At 49.0% G+C, this 20,513-nt stretch overlaps 1 protein-coding gene across 1 annotated transcript in view; it reads right to left on the reverse strand.

The window, feature by feature from the left end:
- Window positions 1-7,253: 7,253 nt before the first annotated feature.
- PECAM1 (platelet and endothelial cell adhesion molecule 1) overlaps window positions 7,254-20,513 on the reverse strand; it is a 38,140-nt gene continuing 24,880 nt past the window's right edge. The window contains exons 8-15 of the mRNA XM_060081505.1: window positions 19,542-19,829; window positions 18,811-18,918; window positions 17,679-17,706; window positions 16,911-16,987; window positions 14,728-14,781; window positions 13,607-13,669; window positions 7,880-7,936; window positions 7,254-7,315 (exon numbers count right to left, since the gene is read on the reverse strand). Of these exons, the coding sequence (XP_059937488.1) occupies window positions 7,254-7,315; window positions 7,880-7,936; window positions 13,607-13,669; window positions 14,728-14,781; window positions 16,911-16,987; window positions 17,679-17,706; window positions 18,811-18,918; window positions 19,542-19,829 (737 nt within the window). The remainder of the gene's footprint in view (window positions 7,316-7,879; window positions 7,937-13,606; window positions 13,670-14,727; window positions 14,782-16,910; window positions 16,988-17,678; window positions 17,707-18,810; window positions 18,919-19,541; window positions 19,830-20,513) is intronic.

Here is a 20,513-nt window from a genome sequence, read left to right on the forward strand (position 1 = left end):
AGAAAGGTACCACACTGGGACCTGGATCACTTTCCTGCAATGCTGACTTCTTAGGATCATCCACATGCCTGCTTACTGAGGAGCACAAAAACAGACTAATTTTCCCGTTTCTGGTAAGCCATATCATTAACCATAACTAGAGCTACTACTGCTGACAAATCCTAACCTCAGGCAAATAAGGGAAAAGGAAACAAGAACTTAAAAAAAACCCAAGTGTTAAGCTTGCAGATCTAAATTATGAGGCAATTATCAGCATTTTCTCCATTCCCCTGAGAAAACTGAAGCTTAGTGAGGGGCAAAATCTCTTTCTCCACCTGTTCTGGCAGTGTCCCCGGGCTTGCTCTGTCTTCTCCTGAGGCTGACTTCAATTTGGTCTCTTTCTGATAAAGTCTTCCAAGTTCTGAGAATCCCTCTCCTTCCCTCCCTAACAGGCAGGGAACATGTAGCAAAGAATCATCTGATGGCTGGAAAGTGAAAAAGCTCAAAGATTGAGAGGTTTCCTTGCCTCAGACTGAGTTAATTGCTGGGACAGGAAGATGTTAGCTCAGCAATATGTCAACAAAATAGAATAGTAGCACAGGGAACTCTGCTCAATATTATGTAACAACCTAAATGGGAAAAGAATTTGAAAACTAATAGATATATGTATACGTAAAAAAAAAAAAAAAAGCCAAAGTAACTCCAATGGGAAAATGCTTTAATATCAAAATTTTCTAGCATGCTACTATATTAGTACTTATATTTTTCTAAAAATGAATATTTCAGGTGTTGGAATAGTTAAGAGTAGGAAACATAATGTCATTTGTGCTTGAGTCACTGTAACAACGTATTAATAATGAACTTAAAGTTTCCAATAGGAGCTTCCCTGGTGGCACAGTGGTTAAGAATCCACCTGCCGGGCCTCCCTGGTGGCGCAGTGGTTGAGAGTCCGCCTGCCAATGCAGGGGACGCGGGTTCGTGCCCCGATCCCGGAGGATCCCACGTGCCGCGGAGCGGCTGGGCCCGCGAGCCATGGCCGCAGAGCCTGTGTGTCCGGAGCCTGTGCTCCGCAACGGGAGAGGCCACAGCAGTGAGAGGCCCGCGTACAGCAAAAAAAAAAAAAAAAAAAAAAAAAAGAATCCACCTGCCAATGCCGGGGACACAGGTTCGATCCCTGGTCCGGGAAGATCCCACATGCTGCAGAGCAACTAAGGCGGTGAGCCACAACTACTGAGCCTGTGTGCCACAACTGCTGAGCCCACGTGCCACAAATACTGAAGCCCACACGCCTAGAGCCCATGCTCCACAACCAGAGAAGCTACCACAGTGAGAAGCCCACATACCGTAACGAAGACTAGCCCCCACTCGCCGCAACTAGAGAAAGCCCGGGCACAGCAATGAAGACCCAACACAGCCAAAAAAGATGATATAAATTTATAAAAGATTAAAAAAAAAAGGAATCTGCCCGCCAATGCAGGGAACACAGGTTCGAGCCCTGGTCCGGGAAGATCCCACATGCCACGGAGAAACTAAGCCTGTGCGCCACAACTACCGAGCCTGTGCTCTAGAGCCCGCGAGCCACAACTACTGAAGCTCGCGCACCTAGAGCCCGTGCTCCGCAACGAGAGAAGCCACCACAATGAAAAGCCCACGTGCTGCAACGAGGAGTGGCCCCCCTTTGCCCCAACTAGAGAAAGCCCGCGTGCAGCAATGAAGACCCAATGCAGCCAAAAATAAACAAATAAAATAAATGCATAGAAAAAAATTTTTTCCAATAAGTTCTCAACTATGAAAAAATACAGAAGAGCAGATGTGCATGACTGTGGTCAAGACCCAGTGGGAGGTAATGAGTTGGAAGAGATGCCTCCCTCCCTCCTCATTTTATAGAACCCACCTGTCCACAACAGCCCTTATCCACTCAAGGGCCACGTACGTTCCTGAGGAACACTGACACGTCCACCCCGCAGCAGCTCCACTGAGGCCAAGGGAATTTTACTGGGGGCTTGTGAGGAAACTGACATCTGATGGGAGAGCAGTGGGGGTGGGTCCAAGTCTTATAACCTGATGAGGGCGGAGCCAAGACCAACCCCCAGGTCTCCTATTGAGGGTGTTTTCCATGAGGTTTGCAGTACAGAGAACCACCCAGGCTGGCCTCTGGCTGACACAAATGCAGCAGAAACACGGTAAAATGGCCCCTGAGATCCAGGACTTAACTCAGATTTGAAGGGCAAACGTGGAGTCAAAGGTGGGCAGAGGATTAGGATTGGCGCCAAGGGACCTGGGGAGTGACTCTTAGAAGGGACTGAGTCCCCACCCACCACAGACATGTTCCAGAGCCCGGGTCTGGAGCGACCAAGGCATAGACAAATGACCATCCCTTCCAAACGCCAGGACACTGAGACTCTGAATGTTATGATTGGAAAGAAACTTAAGATCATTCATTCAACCACCTGATCTGACAGATTAAAACAGCTGAACGTAGTCAAGTTCACAGGGACACAAAGTAGAACGGTTGTCGTTGCCAGGGGCTGGGTCTGGGGAATTATCATTTAATGGGTAAGGAGTATCAGTTTGGAAAGATGAAAAAGTTCTGGAGATGGATGGTGGTGATGATCGTACAACAATGTGATTGTACTTAGTGTTACTGAAATGTACACGTAAAAATGGTTAAAATGGCAAGTGTTATGTGTTGGGTTGGCCAAGAAGTTCGTTTGGGTTTTTCCATGTTACGAAAACCCGAATGAACTTTCTGGCTAACCCAATATATTTTACTACAGGTTTAAAAAAAAAAACAAACACTGAGCTCAGAGCCTAAAGCCAAGATTGCAAAAACCTGGTGCCTCCCACGGCCTACCAGATCCCCTGACACCCTCTCCAGCCCCGCCTGGGGCTGCTCCTTGGAGGCAGGCCTGCCTGTTGCCCTTTTGCTTATCTAGAGGAGCAGTTTTCCTTTGCATCACTCAGGGGAAAAAGGGGGTCTAAGAGCCAGAACTACGCCCTGTGAGCCATTTCCCAAAATAGCCAGCCCTGAAGTGCTGCTCCTTGGAAGATGATGGGGAACTGAGAAACTAAGGTGGGGAAGCACAAAAACCTAAGAAGGAAAAGTCAGGTAAGACTCAGCCCTGCGGGAGGGTGGGAGGGAGGGAGATGCAGGAGGGAGGGGATGTGGGAACAGATGTATATGTATGACTGATTCACTTTGTTGTAAAGCAGAGACTAATAATAAAAAAAAAAAAAAAAAAGACTCAGCCCTGCGCTCAGCCTGCTCCCGGACCAGCCCAGAGACCCTCAAAGGGCCTTTTTCTATTGTGGGTCACACCCTCCCCTCAACACACAGACACACAGACACACGCACACACACACACACACACACACACACACACGCAGTGTTTCTGGGTTATCTCTGCCGCCCAAGCTGAAGCGATCCCTCCAGGATTGCTGGGGAGTAGGAAAGACCCTACCCCTTCAAACGAGAAGCACAGCAGAACTCAGAGTGGTACAGTCAGAAGGGAACTCGGAGCATCTAGAAAATGGTTCTAATCGTGTGTCCCCAGACCAGCAGCAGCAGCAGCATGTGGGAATTTGTCAGATATGCAAATTCTCAGCTCACTTAGACCTACTGAATCAGAGGTGGTGCCAGTCTACCTGTACTGTAACCAACCTGGAGAACCCCTGATCCAGATTCGAGCCCATGCCCCTCATTCCACAGAGAAGGTGACCGAGGTCCCAAGAGGCTCCATGACTTACCCAGGCTCACCCAGACCATACCAGGCTGTTACTCTTAACTTCTAAAGTAGACAGAGTTGGATCCTGTAATTAGGCTGATGAAAGTGGAAACCAGTTGGTTCGGCCACACAGGGGAAACATGAGGCTTGTGAAGAGCGCCACTCGGCAGCCAGGCTCCCCGCACTCAGTCCCTGCTCTGCCACCACTGGCCTTGGGACCAGGACACGCTATTTCACCTCTGCCCATTTCCCCAGCTGTAGAGCAGGAATAGTAATAGAGCCTCCATCAATCCTATGATGGTTCTGAGTGGCTGACAGAGGAAAAACATGAAAAGGGGAGAGGAATCAACCAAGGCCTGCAGTCTCCTCCCCTTGGGCAGCAGCTGAGTGGGAAACGCTCAAAAACAGGAACTCCCTTGGCTTCCAGGACGCTGGCTTTTGCAGCAGCGATGTGGATTTGGCTATAAGACCCAGGGCTCCCTGTACCTATCTGGCAGGAGCTGGCTGCCAGATGAAAGACCACATTATAGAGAGACCCAAGCCCCAGCTGACACCTAATGGCCCAGATAGCACAGTGGGAATGCCCTGGCCTGGGAGTCCAGAGCTGGCTCTAGTCTTGCCCTGGGCCAGGCACTAGGGCTCAAGTTCCTCATGCATTTTTCAGCTAAAATGGATTGAATGCTCACTGTATGGTAGGGGTGATACACTGACTGCGTGCTTCGAGTAAATGGCACCATCTCCCCTGGCGCCATCTCATCCCCTTTTCTCATTTAATCCCATCTCCATTTAACAGATGAAGAAACTGAGTCATCACAGAGCGGTCAGGCCTCTTGGTCAAAGTCGCACAGTTGTTAAGTGCCAGCACCAGGACAGGGGCTCAGATATCCCCGAGCAAAACAGGGCTCTTTACCACCTCAAATCCCTACCGGGTTGGGTTCTATGGTGCCTGTGGTCTGTTCCAGCCTGAGGCCAGCGGGAGCAGTCAGCTTCCAACAGCCAGGGACTGAGGACTCAGGCATCTAGAACCTGAGCCTGGGGACACTGAGAGAACCCACTTGAACAGCTACCCTGAAGCAGAGTGGAAAACCAGAATATGCCACCCCAAAACATGCCACTTTGGCATAAGGGTTATTTTGAGCTAGAGGCAAATGAGAATCAACGGATGCAGAAGGAAGGCTTCCGGGAGCTTCCTTCACCCCACTCCACCGAGTTACTCTCACTGCTTTTTTCTTGTTAATCTGTCTTTTTTCAGGCTAATTTGCAGGGTCCCTAACACAAGCCCTTTGGAATCCACACTGGGCCGTGGCCTTCACCAACTGTATGGGGCCTCCAGGGGTGGCCTCAGGTGGCCACAGCCCCCAGGCCTCCTGTAGCCGGGGTTCCCTGTGGCCTCCACACTTCACCAGCTTCCGTTCCCCAAAACCAAAGGCAGCTCAATCATCAGGAGCATGGAATCCAGCTCTGGGGTGGGCCAGTTCTGGTGTACTAACCCTAACCATGGGGAACTGTTTTAAGCCCTCTATGCCTCAGTATCCTCATCTGAAAAATGGGATTTACTGTGGAGGATTGAAAGAGATAATGTAATATAGACCACTTAGCACAAACAGCAAGTGCTTAATAAACCTGAGTTTTTGCATAACCAAAGCTACTGAAAGCGAACCATCTCAGGGACCACCACGAGGAAAGCAAAGGGGGCATTTTTACACAATTATTCATCAGGACCAACCTTGAACCTGATCTGAGCTTCAGCTTTCTGTTACACTGGAAGAACAGAGGAAGCCTGTTTCTAAATTTGCGTTTTGCTAGCTCTGAATAGACTGAGAATGCAAAATGAGATACTGAAGCCAAGAATTCCCCAGGAAATGGTTTTCAAATTATCATTCTGTCAGTGTCGAGTTCTCCATGGGGCTGAGTTTCTGCTCTACCCATGAAAATACCTCTTTTAAAAAGATTAATTAAGGGGTGATTCCTAGTTCAGATAACAAGTAGGCTCTTCAGGTAAGACAGTGCTTCTCTAATATTGGCAACATCAGAAATACGTGGGACAAGGACTTCCCTGGTGGCTCAGTGGATAAGACTCCGTGCTCCCGATGCAGGGGGCCCGGGTTCGATCCCTGGTCAGGGAACGAGATCCCACATGCGTGCCCCAACTAAGAGTTCGGATGCCATAACTAAGGAGCCCGCGTGCTGCAACTAAGGAGCCCACAGGCCGCAACTAAGACCTGGCACAACCAAAATAAATAAATAAATATTTAAAAAAAGAAAAGAAGAGAAATACGTGGGACCTTGTTGGAGTTCAGATTCTGGAGATTCTGACCCTGTGAGTCTGGTTTGGGCCTGAGATCGTTGCTACCTGTCTGTGGACCACAGATGGTGGTCCACAGAATGATGGTGCCATTTACTCGAAGCACGCAGTCAGTGTATCACCCCTACCATACAGTGAGCATTCAATCCATTTTAGCTGAAAAATGCATGAGGAACTTGAGCCCTAGTGCCTGGCCCAGGGCAAGACTAGAGCCAGCTCCAGACTCCCAGGCCAGGGCATTCCCACTGTGCTATCTGGGCCATTAGGTGTCAGCTGGGGCTTGGGTCTCTCTATAATCTGGTCTTTCACCTGGCTACCTTGGGGTAGCCAGGCTTTATCAAAGTTTTCCAGCCTGTTTTAATAATTCCCTTTCAAAGACTCCACTTAAGTAGAGGTTTGTTGTACAAAGCAAGATATCTGCATAGTGACTATTTTCCCCCTGGAATGTTTATGCCCTTTGGGTTGTGACTTATTTTCAGAATTTAAAAGTAGTCTTTGTGTGAAAACAGACTCAGATACAGGGAACAAACTGTTGGTGCCAGAAGGGAGGAGGATGGGGGATGGGCGAAATAGGTGTAGGGAATTAGGAGGTAACAAACCTACAGTTATATAAAAAAATAAGTCATGGGGATATAATATATCACATAAGGTATATGGCTAATAATACTGTAATACCTCTGTATGGGGACAGATGGTTACTAGACTTAATCGTGGTGATCATTTCACAATGTATGCGAATGCCAAACCACTATGTAGAACACTTGAAGTTTACATAATATTGTACATTGACTTGACTTCAATTAAAAAAACAGATAAAAAAATAAAAGTGGGGGTTTCCCTGGTGGCTCATTCGTTGAGAAACTGCCTGCCAATGCAGGGGACACGGGTTCGGGCCCTGGTCTGGGAGGATCCCACATGCCGCGGAGCAACTGGGCCTGTGTGCCACAACTGCTGAGCCTGCGCGTCTGGGGCCTGTGCTCCGCAACAAGAGAGGCTGCGATAGTGAGAGGCCCGCGCACCGCAATGAAGAGTGGCCCCCACTCGCCGCAACTAGAGAAAGCCCTCGCACGGCAAGCCAGGACCCAGCACAGCCAAAAATGAATAAGAATAAGATAAAAAAGAATCCTTCCTTTAAAAAAATAAATAAATAAAAGTGGTCTTTGTGGATTTCATTTCATGAGAATAGAATAGAATAATTACACAAAAAATGAGATTGCTGGGAGCATCCCCAGTTCCGTGTCTATTCAGTCCCAGGGAATCTCTCCATGAGGAAGCAGTGGAAATGGGAAATGAAGTGGGGTCTGGGATGAAATCAAAGGAAGCGGAAGCAGATCCATACACCCTTCCCCAGAGTCGGTGTGCTCAGAGAAAGGCCGAAGCTACTGAGCGTCTTCAAAGCAAAGCACTGACTTTGCCTAAGAGCTTCGGGAGCCCCAGGGCACCAGGGCCCGGGTGAGGAGCAGGTGAGGCCCCTGGCTGGCACCTGAGAAAAGGCAGGGCCATGCTGCTTCTCTTGGGGTCAGGAGTGCCCGAATGCTGCTGGGCATCTCATAAGCACACAGGGGTGCCAGGACACGCTTTGGTCCACCTGGCCGTTAGTTGGGTGTGAAGGTATAAGGTTCTGCTTGCCTGGCATGCAGCTGGCACTCAATAAGTGTTCACTGACTAAATAATTAGTACACGTCACCTGTGGCCACTTTTTAAGGGTGGTGGGGAAGAGAGGGTTAACAACTCTGGTACAACTCTGGCACCCTTTCTGGCTGCCTTGGCTCCTTCTTTCCCCTGCCCACTCCCAAGACCCCATGGATGAGTTTGCGGGAAGTGCCCTCCCCCCAACACCTGGCTGGGGGAGCGAGGGGGCCTCACTCACCGGGGTCAGCTTTCCGGATTTCACTGTACACCGTCTCCGTGCCCTTTGTTCCCAGACCTGGAAAGGGACCAAGCACAGGTCAACAACTGCCTCTGGGCACCAGGTCAGCTCACTGCTGAAGCAGGAAAATGTCAGAGGCTCCCAGGCAAGGCTGTACCCCACTAACCCACCCCACGAGTGCCCATCTCCAGGAGCCCCTGGAATCCCTGTCACTACTGAGCCCGGGCCATTTCCCAGCTTTAGAAGATCATGGTCCCTCCAGCATCACTCTCAGCCTGGAAGTATGAGGCCAACAGGTCGCTGTGGGACCCCTGGACCTAGGGGGCGCAGGTAGGGGTACCCCCAGCATAGACCTGTAGCCTCCAGCTCGGTGGCCCCATCCTTCTTCCTCTGCCACTGTGTCCCTCTGTCCAGCTGCTCTGCCAGCCCCTCCCAGGAGGCTGGGTTAGGGTCTCCCAATCACCCAAGGTCTGGGTTAGAGCCTGGGTATCATCTGTGACTCTAAGGATAAGCTGGGACCCACTTACAACTCTAGACAACTGGGCTGGTTGATTTCAAATGTCATTAAGCCAAGCCTCACTGCAGATTAATTGAATTGGTCCAGGGTGGGCCCTGGTGTTGGTGTTTTTAAGAGCTTCCCAGGGGATTTTAATACGCAGACAGGATTCAGATCCTCTGGTCTGGACCCTTTCTGAACAGCAGACAAGATGACCCACTTAGGGTGTGGATTACACCCAGAGGAGACTCAGTGGTTTGGGAGACAGAGCCCCTGTACAGCCGTCTGTTTAAGCTGACGTACACACACAGGTTGTGTATACACACACGTACACACACTCATGGTGCGTCTACATGCACTTACACACGACCCTCAGGGGATGGAGCCCGCCACTTCCCTCTCACCTGCACAAAGGACCAGGAAGCCTTATTGTAGAAAGGTGCCTGATGCCGTGTGGCCAGCATTCTCCCTCTATAAATTGGGAAACGGAACCCCAGACTGGGTGATGCTTCCTGCCGCCATGGTCAGTGCCACGTGGATGTCGTTTTCCTCCGTGGCAGATGGCCAGGGCACGTACACGGATTCTAACTACACCAAGATACCCTTGACTCACCAGGCTCCCCTCTCTCACGCCCTGGTCCTGCACACACTCCTCCGCTGTCTGCATGGCCCTTTTGCTTTGCCCCGTTCCTCCTCATCCTCCAAGCCCCAGGACAAGCTTCGCTCCTGCACTTGGGTGCACATACCCTCACACACCTACATACTCTCTGACACACTGCCCCCTTCCCTGTGCCCTGGGCAGTTACGTGGGCGCCCACGGCACACTGACACGACTTGTCCCCACAAGCGTCTCCCCTGGCGGGCCCCACGCCCTTTAGGGCAGCGCCCGGGTCTTGTGCTCCTCCCGATCCCAGACTTTGCATGGCTGCCTGGGGCACCTGTAAAGGTTGATGGGACAGTGAAGACAACAGTCAACGTCCCTGCGGGCGTCTCTGTCTCAGACTTCCAACCTTCAGGAAGCTCTTGGCATGATCAGCCTGATTCCTGAGGTTTTAGGTCTTAGGATTAAAATCACGGTCATTCATCACACACTAAGTGGTCGTGGTTCCTATGTCATGACCTAAGTGGCAGGAGAAAGCTTGGGTGGCAGTTCAGATAGACAGCTGTACTTGGGGCACCTGGGGTGCCAGGACCTTACAGAAGGCATCGTAGCGACTCCCCCCAGGGCACCAAATAGCAGTTGGTACTCAGCAGAGTGGCTGAGATACCAGGCACCCCCTGCTGGGACACCTGCCTTTCTCTAAGAGGACAGCAGAGATGCCCTCACCACTCTCCACTCTCCATGGCACCAGATCTGAAGGTGTAGGGGGAAGCTCCAGCAACTCCCCAGTCTACTGGGGGTCCTACCGCATCACTAAGGGACTCTTTGCTCAATGTCAGGCATGGGCAAGTCACTCGTTCAACACGGTCCTAACACCTATCGCGTGCTGGGCACTTTGGAAGAGGAAAAGGTGACTGCGGACCTGGCTCCAGCTTTCGGAAGCTCCCGGCTGTGGGGCGGATGGTATGCAAACAATGCTGTGACAAACGCTCTAGGACACTGGGGGCCCTGCCAGCTCATCCTCCTTCACAATGCGAGCTGGGGGCGTTGGGAGGGAATGGAGCGGAGGGAATGGAGGGGAGGGACTGGGCAGCCAAGCCTGGGGCCCTGGACACCCTTGGGAACTCCACCGCCCCCAGGCACATAAGGGGTGGCCGGTAGACCTCTGGTCACCTTGGGGACGCTCTGACGCCCTCTGGACCCAAGGAGCTGCACTCAACTCCCTTTCACCTCATAACTCTGTGTATCAGCCAGGGCAGCAGGATGGTTTCACTTCTTGGTTGAGTTGCCAGATTTGCAGCTGGCCCAGCAGCTTCCCCCACTGCCCTCCTGGCTCCGCCCGGCCAGGGGGACGGGGTTTGCAGCTCACTGAGAGTGCCCCTCCTCCCGCTGCTCCAAGGCAGCAGCTGCCTGCTAATGACTAAACCAGGCCAGCAGGCTGTTTGTCTCTGCTGTCAGGGATGTTTCCGGATGGGCTTTGTTTTGGCTTCTGTTTTTCTCTGTTAACAGAGAAAGAGATGGCTTCAACGTCATGGGGCTTTCCCAGCAATTAGTCTCAGAGCAAACATGCAGCAAACCGGGATTTAACGAGTTCCTTCCCACCCCTCCTCCACCTCCAAGTGACCACTTGGTCAGCTGCCAGCCACGGTTAGAGCTGGACATGGTCCCCATTCCTTCCTCCATCCCATCTGTAGAGGAGGGAGGCCTTGAGGACAGGGAACTGGGTTGGCCAAGACCAGGTCAAGTTGACTCACCACTGGCCTCGAACCCACAGAGTCTTGCCCTCACCTAGTAATGCCCCACTCCCCACCCGTGAGAAAACAGGGGGACAGCATCCTGGGCCAGGCCGCTCTCCCCAACTGTCCCTCAGCTGCCAAGGAGGCTGGGTCCAGAAAACAACTTGAATCCTCTAGAAACTCTCCATTTCCATCCAAGTGACTTTCAGTCCAGCCCTGCCGAGGCCCCTGCAGCCCACTCAGCACCTTTGTGCAAACTGGGGAAAGGTGACCCGGCTGGTTACAACCCTGCAGGTACAGAGCTTGGCAAAGGAAAACACCCCTGCTTCGCCCGGTCCCATGGGTTCTCTTTTCCCTTCAACCGCTCCCCACCTTCAGCAAGAAAAAGAAAACCAGACGCTGCTAACGTGGAAACATCCCCAAAGGAATGGAAAACGGATGCTTTTCCAAGGACAAAACCTTGCTTCCTTCTTCCTGCTTCAGTTTCCTTCAATCCAAAGCCTTCCAAGCCTCACGTACAGCCCTCATAACTCCACCTCGCCCGGGCCCAGCCGGCAGCAGGGTAAGGGTGGGGCCTGGCCCTCTGGGACAGGTATCAGAACCGTGAGGCCAGAACCCAGGGCAATCGCTCTCTGCTTGAGCACAGTGGGGCATGGAGGACAGCGGGGTTTCCCACACACCTTCAGCCCTGCCCTCTTGTTGTGGCTCCCAGTTCCTTCCAAGTCTGAAGCCCCCTTAGGAGGAAGTAAGCTGTTACCTGTGGGACGGCACCCACGATGCATGGTGATGGAGGGGCTCAGGCTGGACCAGGGAAGGCTGGCGAGGACCGCCCTAAAGTCCCGTCAGCCAGAGCCCACCCACACTTGGTTCTGAGCACCAAGACCCCTGCGCTGTCTCCTCCTGGGCTCTCAAATTTAACCCAACCGAACCAGGCTCCCCATGAGCCTGTGCCTCCCAATTGCAGGCATCACGACCATCCATGCGGTTGTTCGGTTGAGAAACATGTAGTCATTCTGTCTCTCCCATCCTGGCCACGAATTTTTCATCCAGTACTGCGGTCTGTCTGTAACACATATCCAGGATCTATCCACTGCCAGCACTTTGGCACCATCCTCATCCCCTCTTGCCTGGTTTCCATTTTTGTTCCCTTTAATCCATCCTCCACATCAGCCACAAGGATCGTTTTTAAAAGAAGGAAGTTGGAACTTGTCACTTCACTGCCTAAAGGCTTCCAAAGGCTCCCAGTCCACTGAGACTAGAACAAAAAGAGAACCCCAGCAGCCCTGCAGTCCCTGGGCCCCGCCTGGTCCTCCCAGCTTCATCTGCCTCCACTTCCTCTCACCCTCTCTGCAGACATTTAAGGACCAGAAAGAGTCATTTAAGGATCCTTTAAGGTCTCCTTTCAGGTCTTTAAATGAGTCAAGCTCTAGGCCACCACCCACTGTCCTGCCACCCCTCACACAGGCCTTCTGGGACCACCCAGCCAGAAAAGGCATCACCTTTCAGGCCTTCCACCACATCCTACTCTTCCTGCAAGCTCCGACTCATCGGTTCCTTGTTTTCCTGACTCCCTCAGGGGCTACACCTCCACGAGAAGGGGACCACATATGTACCTTTGCTGCTTGCACTGGGGCTGGTCCATCATGGGCCCATCATTTGCTAACCCAACAAGCAAATCACTTTACCGTGAAGTAAAGACAAAGAGAACTTCAGGCCGGCCGTGGCCCCCACACCTGCCCCGTCCAGTCTAGACTTGGAACTGGGACGCCCTGTGTAGTGGTGCAGATCAGGCAGTACCAACTGCAGGGGCCATGCTGACTGCAGACTATGGGCATGGTGGCCCTGTTGTGCAGCACCCAGCCCCAGGGGCTACAGGGGACAGCCCTGCCTGGAAGGTTCCATGGACATATCTGCGGACATGGTACCTGGAACCGTGCTAAGCAAGGGAAGAAGGAAGGAACCCCAAACTCCTTCCAGATCATGGAGCAAGAGGTGACAAGAGAATGCCATCACAACGTGGCTCTGGCTGAGGCTATACAGGCATGTTCTGCAAAGCAGCCCCGGGCCTGCAAGGCTGAGTGGACGCAGCTTGGCCTCAGCCTCAGCAGGAAGGGGGATGCACAGCAACAGCCCTAATGAGCTTCCCAGCAGGGCAGGAAGGCTCGGGTGGCTGCTTCCTTTGTGTGGCAGCCTCTGGGGGAGCTAAGGAGGTTTAGGAGGATGTGCTTGTTTTTTTTTGGCGGTGCCCGAAGCAGCTGAGATTGACGTTCTAGTGCTTGCTGTGGACTGACCCACCCTGAGTCAGTCTCCCCAGTGCAGGACCAGAGCTAGGGGCCTTCTCCAAGGCAGCGTGCCCAAGAGAACCACACATAAAAACAAAGCCTGAAGCATAATGATGGTGCCACTGTTTACATGCAGAGGGAGTCTGTGCTTTCAAAAGCCTTTACCCAATTGTCCCTTTAAATAGCCAAGCCCTTTCATCCCCTTGCACATTTCATTTATACAAGCTCAGTCTGCAAGCAACTTTTTAAGGAGGGTGCTGGATTGGGGCAAGGGGGCTACCTCTGGAAGGATGCCCAAACACCCAGGAGTGAGGCTGCCTGCTAAGAGTCTCTCAACAGACCCATTTCTTAGCACTTAGTAATTGCTCAATAAAACACAGCCATCATTAGTAGTATGATAAATAATAATTAATGAAATTTTACACCTCCAAACCTGGGTGGGTGTCACTGCTCCTGCCTTGGGCATGTCCAGCCCGTCTGTCTGCTGACCACCTCCCTTCTGAGAGACGAGGGTGACTAGATTCTTGTCCGGGGGACACAGCACAGCCCACCCTGGCATCTACACCCAAGCAGACAGTAAAACGTGGGGAATCCCTTGAGTGATGGTGTTACCTCTGTGAGGCTCAGGGGCGGTCACTTCCACTTCAGTGTACTCCACGTCCAAGGTCAGAGGCTCTGCTCGAAAGAACCACAGCAGCCTGCGGTTAGACAGAGTCTCCTTGCGGGGGGGGGTCTCAGACCACAGTAGAGATTTCTATTCAAGTGATCGAAGAAGTCTGTATTTTAACAGGGAAGCTGGATGCAGGCTTAACTCCATTCTAAGTGGGCGAGAAAACTCAGGCTGGGAGAGGTAATGAGGAGGCCTGCACTCTGGGATGTGGAAGGACCCTCCGGCTCAGGTCCCGTTGTTACCACAATTTGAGGACTTGTAAAGCTCATTAGGTACAGAAAACAGCCGGCATCGGCCACAGCAGTTAACTATAGAAGCCCTCTCCATGGCCACAGGCACAGAACACTTTCTCCAAGATGGAAAGGATCTCAGGAAATGGGGAATGGGGTCCCCAGCCTCAAACTGCTTTGAGAGTATGAGGCATATGCATAGGAAATCAAGTTACACCCAGAATGGAACTTCCTGATTCAGAATGGGCTACTAAATAAGTCAGGAGGATCTCCCATCTCTTGGCTAGTAGAGGCACAGGTGTTTTTTAATATAGCATTACTGCAAATCATCATGTTGTTTACTTTAAACTTACACAATGTTATATGTCAAGTATATCTCAATAAAGCTGGCAAAGAAAGTGTTAAGAGGCTGGGGTGGGAAGAAGTGCACAGGGTACTTTAAAGGTAGTGGAAATGTTCTTTTTTTTTTTAAAGGATGGTGGGTATGCAGTTATTTATTGAATTGCTATTGTTTATATTTTATACATAACTTATAAATATTATTTTGTATCTACTAAATGTTTAATAAAAAAGAAAAATACACTATAAAAAATTAGAAAAAACAAAAAAATGAAAAATACACTATAAAAAATAAAATAAAATAGCACTGCTGCTTATTTTTAAGACAAGTAACAAGAGACACTAGACAGCATCTTTGGAGAAAGCAATAGCCATCTCCATTTAAGAGAGATGAGGAAATATCCACAGGTCTTAACAGCTTTTGTTCTTTTCCTAGGTGTCTTTTATATAAAAGCAAAGGTTTCTCATTTTTAAAAAGTTAGATAGATAATTACCTTTATTTTCATTTAATGGCTTCATTGCATGGTTTCCAACATCTTCATTGTAACCTAGTTGAAAAATAACAGGATGAGTGACAATGGAATTCCTAGTTTTCTATATAAATTTTAGAAAACTCAGTGTCACTAACAAAAGGAGACAAGCCCAAATTCTTCAGTGTAGTTGGCAACCAGCAGTGTATCTGGGGTCTGAATACCCACCTGGTGGCCCTGGGCCCCATCCAACCCACTGCCTGGTCTCTTTCTAAAACTGGTATGATGCCCACCATCGCATGGGAGGGACACGGCTATTTATGAGTTGTTCAAAATTCAGAATTGTTCACTAGAAGCAAGCTCAGAAGAAATTAAGCTTAATTCTAGAAGGGGCGAGCCAGTGACCACAAACATGAAGGATACTAGTGGACCAGTATCCTTCAGCTGGAGAATTGGATCCATGAGAACATGGTTTAAAGATATTGCAATATCTCCAGGCTGACACCTGGACAGGAGCAAAAATTTGTTGATCTTTTTTATCAAGTTGTTCTTTATTAAAAAGAATTCTCACAAGTGTTACAAATGCTACTCCTGAAGAACACATGGTTTTCCATTCCATTCCATTACGTATTTACAAATTACTATTGTGATTACTAACATACATTTATAAACTGAAATAATCCATGCAGAGAAAATATAATAAGAATTGGAATATTTCTTGCACTTTGGAAATTTGGGAGGAAATTCTATTTTAATATAAGTCTTTATCAGCATTTAATTTAGAATATCATATCTTTGTTCTTATGTATAAATACAAATTACCAACAGAACCCACTTTATACCACAAAGAGGTATTTTCTCTATAGCACTGGATTACTTTTTGCTAAATATTCACCAAACTTTTCCGAATGTAGTTTCTTCAATGACATATTTGCTCTTTTCTCTTTATTGGCACATTACTCTTATTACGACAAATGTTTTATTTTACTTTTTAAAAAGTTTATGATTCAGTACTATAGGAATTGCTCATTTCTCAAAAGATTTCTCAGGAATGCCCTGTAAAAGGTGTATTCTAAAAAGTTTTTATTTTGTGTGATGCTGTTACAGAATTAGAAAAGAACGTCAGGGGACTTCCCTGGTGGCGCAGTGGTTAGGAATCTGCCTGCCAATGCAGAGGACACAGGTTCGAGCCCTGGTTCAGGAAGATCCCACATGTTGTGGAGTAACTAAGTCCGTGTGCCACAACTACTGAGACTGTGTTCAAGAGGCTGCAAGTCACAACTACTGAGCCCGCGTGCCACAACTACTGAAGCCCGCGTGCCTAGAGCCCATGCTCCGCAAAAAGAGAAGCCACCGCAGTGAGATGCCCGCGCACCACAATGAAGAGTAGCCCCCACTCGCCACAACTAGAGAAAGCCTGTGCACAGTAACAAAGACCCAATGCAGACAAAAATAAATCATAAATAAGTAAATTTTTTAAAAAAAAGAAAAGAACATCAGTGTTTAATTCCCAAAACTGTCTGGGACAGAACTTTTTGTGTGATGTAATCATGGCCCCCTCTGGGAAACAGACAACACCCCTGCTAAAAGGTGTGAACAATTTTCTCACAGACCTAATGGGATTAAGAACACCCGGGATTGGCTCCCCACCCTATTGATCTGACTCTCAAGCTATCTATCTCAACCAGGTATTCCTTTATTGCACCACTCTTTTTTTTTTTTTTTTTTTAATGCCTCTACCAACAGTGAGATCTTTAAATTGGTTTCCCGCTGGGGCAAGTTTGAAATGAGACTGCCTTGTGTTTGCAATAAATAATTCCACCTGAGAAGATGTTTTACCAATGCCTTCATTTGATAGCTGGTCTCTCTCTTACAAATGAAGAATGATTTCACTTGCACAGCGTCCAGTGTGTGAAGAGAACCCACGTGGGTGTCCACAGCATTATAATTATTCTCCACCTTTCATTCCTTGGGATATTTAGAAGGTGGTGAAATTAGAGCACAATGGTCTGCCTTTCTTCTTAAGCTTTTGTTTTGCTTGTTAGCTCACCACCCAATGACTGATTAGATTAAGTGGCCCAGCTTGAAGCCAGAGTTTCCCTTCCAACCTCACCCCACCGCCCATAGATTCTGCTTCTCAGAGGGACAGGAGAGTGTAGAGCAAGTTGGGAAAAACTCTAAACAACTGTACAAAACCATGACGGTACCATAATGTCTGTTGGCTTCAGTGTTGGGATCTGACAATGTCTTCTCATTGTTGGAGTTCAGAAGTGGTGCTGCTGGCCTTAAATTGAAATTTAAAAAGGAAAAAGAAATAACATTTTTTTGGCTCTAACTCCAAACCAACAAAATAATCAAGGAAAGAGCATGAGAAAACCAGGAAGAGTTTTCTGAAGTGAAGAAAGTTTTACTCTCATTTGGAACTAATGCTTTCTTCAGCTCTATGATTATTTGACAAAAACCTTTTTGCTGTTGAAATAAGTGACCGGGCCAAAGGGCGCACAAACATGAGGAGTCCTTTATGAGGTGAATCCCATGTCTGGAGGGGATTCCTCAACCTGTGCTATTGTTTCTTTCAGGAACAGAACGATAGTTTCCATGCTTTGGGATTTTAGATCTCAAGAACAGTAAAAATAGTACAACCATTTTTAAGGCAACTCTATTTTGCCAAGTAAGTAAAATTTAAATTTAAATTCCATCTACCATTATAATTTCATAAGGAAAAGTGTAGACAGGACATGACCTCAGAATAAAGCCATTCCTTCCCATGAAGGACAGTTGGCAATCTTCCACTGAGACACAGACACACCCGCATACACACACACACACACACACACACCTACACCGCTCACACCCAAGGTCCTAATTTTTCTGAGTTTGCCAAGAACCACTGAAAACTTCCTAATGACAGGAATCTCTCCAGACAAGTCTATCCACACCCATAGGACAGCCACCCCCCTTCCAAGTACACTGACCTGGACATCTCCACCGGCATCTGCTTGGCTTTGAAAGACAAAGAAAAGAACCAAAGTCAGTATAAAGAACGCATAACCATATCAGACAGGAACACTCATTTCAACCATATTTGACTTGTTTGAAGATTGAAAACCCATAAAAAGAGAGAACAGAAAGCCAAATATATCTGCACTTTTTAAAAAAGGAAAATAAACGAAGCAGGTCTTCTCTTGGTCTTATACCAAGAGATTTCACATCATGTTCCCTGAAATTTGACATTTCGACTGTTTTAGCCAGAAGCAACTTCCCTTCATGGAATGTGACGGAGAGGAAGACAACAGCACAGGAACCAGATGAGCCAGATAAACGGGCAACTATCTCTTTGCTTCAAGACCATCTCCAAAAGTAAAGGCTTAATCAATCCCCAGGCTTTTAATTCCAAACTGGCCTGAGGCCAAGGCCAGACTCAGCCTTAGGACTGTTTTCCCAGGGGGGCTGCCCCTTTCCTGCTTTAGGAAAAAGCCCTCCTCATCCCATCTGTCTCCTTCCATCCCAGGCAGCAGCACCAACGGGGATAAGCAACCCGCCTTATCCCAAAAAAATTTTTGCAGACTTTACCGTCGCTGTGCCCTTTTGCTTGCATCTTGCTTAACTGACTCTGATTCCTGAGTGTCCATGAGTAATCCTGGCTTCCCTCCACACATGGATAACCCCGAGCACAGGGTAGAAATCGTGGCACAACCAGAAGATTAACTGGGAGGCATTCAGCGTGTGTGGGTGTCTCCACTCATGCCCAACTCTACCAGCTGTAGGACTAGATGTCGCCAAATCCACATGAAGTGCTGCTTCTGACCACATGTAGATGCAACTTCCCCCCAAATTCACCTTTTCTGGGGAGCCCAACGAAGAAAGCAATTGCTTTCACTTTTGCCTAGCTAAATCCAGGGGCAGTAAAACCTCCACACCCACCAAAGCCAAAATCTTTGGTTATCGAGGTGACACCCCAGGAGGAAAACCTCTATCGTCAGGCACATGTCCTCGACTCTCACTGGAGCGGAGCGCTAGCCTCCCGTGAGGCTGGAACCCCTCACATCCGTGACGGGTTCCCTGGCAGGGCAGCCTGTCAGAATGGAATGAAAGGACTGGGCTCACCCTTGGCTTTCTTCAGAAAATAGCATCTGGCCCCAAGTATCAAGGTGGTAATGATCACTCCAATGACAACCACTGCGATAAGTCCTTTCTTCCAGGGGGCAAGATAGACTGGAAGTGCAAAAAATTTTAAATATATCAGTTTTTCCTCTGCCAGCAAGAAATAATATCAGCCCTAAGCAGCAAAAAGACTGATTTTTATATCCTTGTAACTGATGTCTTTCACTGAGCATGCACCTCTGAGGGACTCTGTGTTCATAGGAGGGGCAGAAATAGTTGTTTCTGCTATAAAACGAGTCAGTGATGGTCTGAAAGGACCATAGGACTGAAGGAGACTCTTCTTAGGGTGTCTGTTCACCCTTCCTCGTTCTCCATAAATCACCCTCTGCCCACATAGGTGGGCTCCTCTAAAACCATGTCTGTTCTGCATGACCCACTCCTCTTGACCACAGGTGGTCCATGGGCACACATTTGACCCAAGCTGGTGTCTCTCCACCAAGAATTTGTAATTAGGACTGTGTGAAATACTTCTAGTTCCTTATAGTAATCAATTCCTCTTTTATACTTAATTTGAGTGGATTTTTATTACCTGAAACCAAAGAGCCTGGCGAATGTGTTGGTCCCTTAACCCTCAGTAAAATGCACCAAACTCCCACCCACTTCCCCTGACAAGTGCTTTTCTAGCCTTGCCCTTGGAGCTCACACGACATTTTGCCGTTGAGACCTCGACTCACCTCTGACTGTCAGGGTGTTGCTTTGGAGGACATTTTTGGAGAGACTGGCTCTGTTGGAGGCCATGCAGTAATACTGTCCCTCCTGCTCCTTGCTAGCCTTTGGCTTGTGCCAAATGGCCTGGGTGTCATTCAAGGTGACTTGGTAGAAGGGTTTGCCCTCCTTTTCTTTGTAAAACTTGTATGTGATGGGACTAGATCCTTCATTCACGGAGCATCGAAGCACAATGGGCTTCCCAGACTCCACCTCCTCATTCAACAGGATAGAGAGCTTGACTTCATCCACCGGGGCTGGAAAGCAGGAAAGGGATTAGCATTGAGAAGAGAAGTGGGGAAGAGGAAGAACATGACATGGGCCACTGGTCAAGACCAGCTATCTGTGACTGTGACTCAGACTTGGACTTTGCCTTTTATTCAAGTCACTTGTGTTATCCCATGTTCTTTTTTTTGTTCTTTTTTTTTTTGCGGTACATGGGCCTCTCACTGTTGTGGCCTCTCCCGTTGTGGAGCACAGGCTCCGGACGCGCAGGCTCAGCGGCCATGGCTCACGGGCCCAGCCGCTCCGCAGCATGTGGGATCTTCCCAGACTGGGGCACGAACCCGCATCCCCTGCATCGGCAGGCGGACTCTCAACCACTGCACCACCAGGGAAGCCCAATCCCACGTTCTTCACAGTTCCTCCCCCGATTAGCCCAGAAGGGCACCAATGGACACCTCCTGCCCTCACATATTGATGAGACAGGATGCTAGGGACACCTCCCTTCACTTACCACCTCAAGTATTACTGACCACTTAGCTCAACTACACGATTAACTTATGTGTTCTACTAGGGTCTGTTCTGGGTGAGTTTGTGTGTGAGACTGTGTGTAAGTGTGTGAGAGTGCGTGTGTGTGTCTGTGTCTGTATGTGACTTCTCTCCCTCTGCTTACAAAGATGCATGGCACCTCCAGATCTTACGAGCAAATAACCTTGACG

Source organism: Mesoplodon densirostris, chromosome 18 (assembly GCF_025265405.1).
Source record: "Mesoplodon densirostris isolate mMesDen1 chromosome 18, mMesDen1 primary haplotype, whole genome shotgun sequence".
Lineage (NCBI taxonomy): Eukaryota > Metazoa > Chordata > Mammalia > Artiodactyla > Ziphiidae > Mesoplodon > Mesoplodon densirostris.